Here is a 7,500-nt window from a genome sequence, read left to right on the forward strand (position 1 = left end):
TTTTATTCATTATTAATTAATATTAATTTTTCTGAAAATTCCTGTCATATGCACACAAACTGACAGTCACCACTTATAAGCTACTACTAAATATTGTAGAAACTTCATTTTCTGTAAAGTTGCTTTGTAGCGATTTGTATTGTAAAATAAACTTGAATTTAATTGAAATATTAATTATTTGTTTAATTTAATTTAATTTAATTTAATTTAATTTAATTTAATTTAATTTTATTTTATTTTATTTTATTTTATTTAATTTATTATGATTTTGTTCCTATTGTGAACAGAACTAGGGCTGCTCAATTATGGCAACAATCATGATTATGATTATTCTTGTCAATACTGAAATCAAGATTTTATTTAAAGTGTCATTTAAAGTTCTTAATATTGTTTAAAAAACACTGTGACGTGCATTTATCATTTAATTTAATTAATGACTTTGAAATCTTCATGCATCTACTGAGCTTTTTTTTTTAAATCTTGTTTTTTAGTGGGAATAGAATTAGTCTTTATTCTCACTGTTAAAGAGTTTCCACTTATTAACTTAATATATTTCAATGATTTTATATATGAAATATTATAATATAATATATTATATTATATGAAAGTAACATTTTTAATTTAGAATATGTAGAACTTAATGTAATTAATATTCTTTCTGACTTTAAAAGCATCATGCATCTATGAAGTTTTTTTAACAGTGGATTTCCTTTAATATAATCCAAGTAAAGAAAGTGGAAATAAAGTAAAAAAATAAAATAAAATGGAAAGATTTTTAAAAGTAAAATAAATACACCATAAATTAAATAATTTTATAAAAAAATAATTTCAATTATTTAAAACAAATTAATACAAAATTACTAAATATTACTATAAAATATTACTGTAAATAATGAAGTCTTTAGAGAAATATAATAATAATGATAATGATAACGTACAGTAGAACTGTAAAACTACAGTCCTGATATTTATTTCTTCGTTCTGAGAGAGACTCGTCTCTGTGAGGAGGCTGTAGATCTCACCGTCCTCGCTCTTCTCGTGGTCGGAGTACTTGAAGGCCTTGTGCAGCTCCTGGGCGTGACTCCAGAGGTTCAGGTCCTTCAGCAGATCTGCAGCCGAGCGATTACTACAGTGCTGCAGCATCACCTGACGCTTGATGGCCTTCAGCTCCTCGTACGAGAAGTACTCCATCAGCATGGGCTGATACACCTGAGGAGACACACATACACACATCAGACTGATACACTCACTCACACACACACACACACACACACTCTCACTCACTCACAGTGACTGTCTAATCCGTATGATACTCCATACCAAGTCTAATACTGTGATGTAATTCAGGCGTGTGTGAATGTGTGAACACTAGAGTTAGTGAACGGATGAAGCCTCACCTCCTCTTCCTCCTTCATGTGAGGAAGGAAGTCCTGTGTGAAGGCCTCCAGTCTCTCCTTCAGCTGCTGCGCGTAGTTCAGCTGCTCGTACTCGCTCTGAAACACACAAACAGAACCATTCATTAATTCTTAATAAAAGAGTGTGTGTCACACGACTAAACAACACGCATTCACACGCTTCCACACAGACCACAATACAAACAGAGGGAAAAAACTACCTTTATATTAAAATTTATATTTTATTCTAAACACAATCACTCAAACACACTCAAACACACTCACACACACTCTCACACACTCTCACACACTCTCACACACTCTCACACACACACACACACTCTCGCACACACTCACTCTCACACACGCACACTCTCACACTCTCACACAACCTCTCGCACACACTCACACTCTCACACATTCACACTCTCACTCACACTCTCGCACACACTTTCTCTCACACACTCTCACACACTCACACACGCACACTCTCACACTCTCACACAACCTCTCGCACACACTCACACTCACGCACTCACACTCACGCACACACTCACACTCTCACTCACACTCTCGCACACACTTTCTCTCACACACTCTCACACACGCACACTCTCACACACACTCTCGCACACACTCTCGCACAGACTCTCACACACTCTCACACACACACACTCTCGCACACACACACTCTCACACACGCACACTCTCACACAACCTCTTGCACACACTCACACTCACGCACACACACTCTCGCACACACTCACACTCTCACACATTCACACTCTCACTCACACTCTCGCACACACTTTCTCTCACACACTCTCACACACGCACACTCTCACACACTCTCGCACACACTCTCACACACACGCACACTCTCACACACGCACACTCTCACACAACCTCTCGCACACACTCACACTCACGCACACACACTCTCGCACACACTCACACTCTCACACATTCACACTCTCACTCACACTCTCGCACACACTTTCTCTCACACACTCTCACACACGCACACTCTCACACAACCTCTCGCACACACTCACACTCACGCACACACACTCACACTCTCACACATTCACACTCTCACTCACACTCTCGCACACACTTTCTCTCACACACTCTCACACACGCACACTCTCACACACACTCTCGCACACACTCTCGCACACACTCTCGCACACACTCTCTCGCACACTCTCTCGCACACTCTCTCGCACACTCACACTCTCACACATTCACACTCTCACGCACACTGTCGCACACACTCTCGCACACTCTCACACTCTCGCACACACTCTCTCTCACACACTCGCACACACGCACACTCTCGCACACACACACTCTCGCACACTCACACACACTCACACTCACGCACACACTCACTCACACACACTCTCGCACTCTCGCACACTCACACACACTATCACGCACACTCACTCTCGCACACACACACACACACACTACCGGAAACACTTCCCATAACACCCTATGTATTGCTACATCATTAGAAGAATGGCATCTACGCTAATATTAGTCTGTTTCTCTCTTGTTCCGAGGTCACCGTGGCCACCAGATCCAGTCTGTGTCCAGATCAGAGGGTCACTGCAGTCACCCGGATCCAGTACGTATCCAGACCAGATGCTGGATCAGCACCTAGAAAGGACCTCTACATCCCTGAAAGACAGCGGAGACCAGGACAACTAGAGCCCCAGATACAGATCCCCTGTAAAGACCTTGTCTCAGAGGAGCACCAGGACAAGACCACAGGAAACAGATGATTCTTCTGCACAATCTGACTTTGCTGCAGCCTGGAATTGAACTACTGGTTTCGTCTGGTCAGAGGAGAACTGGCCCCCCAACTGAGCCTGGTTTCTCCCAAGGTTTTTTTCTCCATTCTGTCACCGATGGAGTTTCGGTTCCTTGCCGCCGTCGCCTCTGGCTTGCTTAGGGGTCACTTCATCTACAGCGATATCGTTGACTTGATTGCAAATAAATGCACAGACACTATTTAACTGAACAGAGATGACATAACTGAATCCAATGATGAACTGCCTTTAACTATCATTTTTGCATTATTGACACTGTTTTCCTAATAAATGTTGTTCAGTTGCTTTGACGCAATGTATTTTGTTTAAAACGCTATATAAATAAAGGTGACTTTGACTTTGACACTATCACGCACACTCACTCTCGCGCACTCACACACGCACACACTCACACACTCACAATCTCGCACACACTCACACTCTTGCACACTCACACACACTCTGACTCTCGCACACACTCTCACACTCCCGCACACTCACTCTCCCGCACTCTCACACAAACACACACTCTCGCACTCTCACGCACACACACACTCTCGCACGCACACACACACACACACACACACACACACACACACACACACACACACACACTCTCGCACTCACTCTCACACTCCCGCACACTCACTCTCCCGCACTCTCACACAAACACACACTCTCGCACTCTCACGCACTCGCGCACACACACACTCTCGCACGCACACACACACACACACACACACTCTCGCACTCACTCTCACACTCTCACGCACACTCTCGCACACACTCTCACGCACACACACTCACGCACACACACTCTCGCACACACACTCTCGCACTGTCACACTCTCGCACTGTCACACTCTCGCACTGTCACACTCTCGCACTGTCACACTCTCACTCTCACACTCTCACTCTCACACTCTCACTCTCACACTCTCACTCTCACACTCTCACGCACACACACTCTCGCACACACACTCTCGCACACACACTCTCGCACACACACTCTCGCACACACACTCTCGCACTGTCACACTCTCGCACTGTCACACTCTCGCACTGTCACACTCTCGCACTGTCACACTCTCGCACTGTCACACTCTCGCACTGTCACACTCTCACTCTCACACTCTCGCACACACTCTCACGCACACACACTCTCGCACACACACTCTCGCACACACACTCTCGCACACACACTCTCGCACACACACTCTCGCACTGTCACACTCTCGCACTGTCACACTCTCGCACTGTCACACTCTCGCACTGTCACACTCTCGCACTGTCACACTCTCGCACACACACTCTCACTCTCACACTCTCGCACACACTCTCACGCACACACACTCTCGCACACACACTCTCGCACAGTCACACTCACGCACACACACTCTCGCACTGTCACACTCTCGCACTGTCACACTCTCGCACTGTCACACTCTCGCACTGTCACACTCTCGCACTGTCACACTCTCGCACTGTCACACTCTCGCACTGTCACACTCTCGCACTGTCACACTCTCGCACACACACTCTCACTCTCACACTCTCACTCTCACACTCTCACTCTCACACTCTCGCACACACTCTCACGCACACACACTCTCGCACACACACTCTCGCACACACACTCTCGCACACACACTCTCGCACACACACTCTCGCACACACACTCTCGCACACACACTCTCGCACTGTCACACTCTCGCACTGTCACACTCTCGCACTGTCACACTCTCGCACACACACTCTCGCACACACACTCACGCACACACACTCTCGCACACACACTCTCGCACACACACTCTCGCACACACACTCTCGCACTGTCACACTCTCGCACTGTCACACTCTCGCACTGTCACACTCTCGCACACACACTCTCACTCTCACACTCTCGCACACACTCTCACGCACACACACTCTCGCACACACACTCTCGCACAGTCACACTCACGCACACACACTCTCGCACTGTCACACTCTCGCACTGTCACACTCTCGCACTGTCACACTCTCGCACTGTCACACTCTCGCACTGTCACACTCTCGCACACACACTCTCACTCTCTCACTCTCACACTCTCGCACACACTCTCACGCACACACACTCACGCACACACACTCTCGCACACACACTCTCGCACACACACTCTCGCACACACACTCTCGCACACACACTCTCGCACTGTCACACTCTCGCACTGTCACACTCTCGCACTGTCACACTCTCGCACACACACTCTCGCACACACACTCTCGCACACACACTCTCGCACACACACTCTCGCACTGTCACACTCTCGCACTGTCACACTCTCGCACTGTCACACTCTCGCACTGTCACACTCTCGCACTGTCACACTCTCGCACTGTCACACTCTCGCACTGTCACACTCTCGCACTGTCACACTCTCACGCACACACTCTCACGCACACACTCTCACGCACACACTCTCACGCACACACACTCACGCACACACACTCTCGCACACACACTCTCGCACACACACTCTCGCACACACACTCTCGCACACACACTCTCGCACACACACTCTCGCACTGTCACACTCTCGCACTGTCACACTCTCGCACTGTCACACTCTCGCACTGTCACACTCTCGCACTGTCACACTCTCGCACTGTCACACTCTCACGCACACACTCTCACGCACACACTCTCACGCACACTCTCACGCACACTCTCACGCACACACTCTCACGCACACACACTCACGCACACACACTCACGCACACACACTCTCGCACACACACTCTCGCACACACACTCTCGCACACACACTCTCGCACACACACTCTCGCACACACACTCTCGCACTGTCACACTCTCGCACTGTCACACTCTCGCACTGTCACACTCTCGCACTGTCACACTCTCGCACTGTCACACTCTCGCACTGTCACACTCTCGCACTGTCACACTCTCGCACTGTCACACTCTCGCACTGTCACACTCTCGCACACACACTCTCGCACACACACTCTCACTCTCACTCTCACACACACTCTCACGCACACACACTCACGCACACACACTCTCGCACACACACTCTCGCACACACACTCTCGCACACACACTCTCGCACTGTCACACTCTCGCACTGTCACACTCTCGCACTGTCACACTCTCGCACTGTCACACTCTCGCACTGTCACACTCTCGCACTGTCACACTCTCACTCTCACACTCTCACTCTCACACTCTCGCACACACTCTCACGCACACACACTCTCGCACACACACTCTCGCACACACACTCTCGCACACACACTCTCGCACACACACTCTCGCACACACACTCTCGCACACACTCTCGCACTGTCACACTCTCGCACACACACTCTCGCACACACACTCTCGCACACACACTCTCGCACTGTCACACTCTCGCACTGTCACACTCTCGCACTGTCACACTCTCACTCTCACACTCTCGCACACACTCTCGCACACACTCTCACGCACACACACTCTCGCACACACACTCTCGCACACACACTCTCGCACACACACTCTCGCACACACACTCTCGCACACACACTCTCGCACACACACTCGCACACACACTCGCACACACACTCTCGCACACACACTCTCGCACTGTCACACTCTCGCACTGTCACACTCTCGCACTGTCACACTCTCGCACTGTCACACTCTCGCACTGTCACACTCTCGCACTGTCACACTCTCGCACTGTCACACTCGCACTCTCGCACACACTCTCACGCACACACACTCTCGCACACACACTCTCGCACACACACTCTCGCACACACACTCTCGCACACACACTCTCGCACACACACTCTCGCACTGTCACACTCTCGCACTGTCACACTCTCGCACTGTCACACTCTCACTCTCACACTCTCACACACTCACACACGCACACACGCACACACTCTCGCACACACACACACACCTTGACGCTGCGCAGCCCCTTCTCAAACAGCGACAGCATCTCTGAGAGCTTGTTATCGGCGTGCACGTGATACACGGTCTGACTGCGCTCCTGCAGCAGCTCCATGATGCACTCGTTCTCGATCTGCTCGTGCATCTTGAACTCCTTAAACGTGGCCAGGAGTGACTGCAGGAATGAGCGGAAGTCCCTGATGTTGGAGAAGTTGGTGTTGGACAGCTGTGGACAGAAACACCAAACAAAGCAATGAAATATGACAAAATAATAATCCAGGATATCTCTCTCATCTGCACAAGAAAAATAAATCTGCTTCTATAAGCTGAACTGTCTGTAAAATAT

The 7,500-nt window shown here is 48.6% G+C and overlaps 1 protein-coding gene across 1 annotated transcript in view; it reads right to left on the bottom strand.

Moving 5' to 3' along the window:
* LOC132128936 (F-box/LRR-repeat protein 5-like) overlaps window positions 1-7,500 on the bottom strand; it is a 20,027-nt gene that overhangs the window by 10,076 nt on the left and 2,451 nt on the right. The window contains exons 2-4 of the mRNA XM_059540346.1: window positions 7,165-7,380; window positions 1,398-1,493; window positions 1,023-1,209 (exon numbers count right to left, since the gene is read on the bottom strand). Coding sequence (XP_059396329.1) covers window positions 1,023-1,209; window positions 1,398-1,493; window positions 7,165-7,380 — 499 coding nt within the window. The remainder of the gene's footprint in view (window positions 1-1,022; window positions 1,210-1,397; window positions 1,494-7,164; window positions 7,381-7,500) is intronic.

This window comes from Carassius carassius, chromosome 46, assembly GCF_963082965.1.
Source record: "Carassius carassius chromosome 46, fCarCar2.1, whole genome shotgun sequence".
Classification (NCBI taxonomy): Eukaryota; Metazoa; Chordata; class Actinopteri; order Cypriniformes; family Cyprinidae; genus Carassius; species Carassius carassius.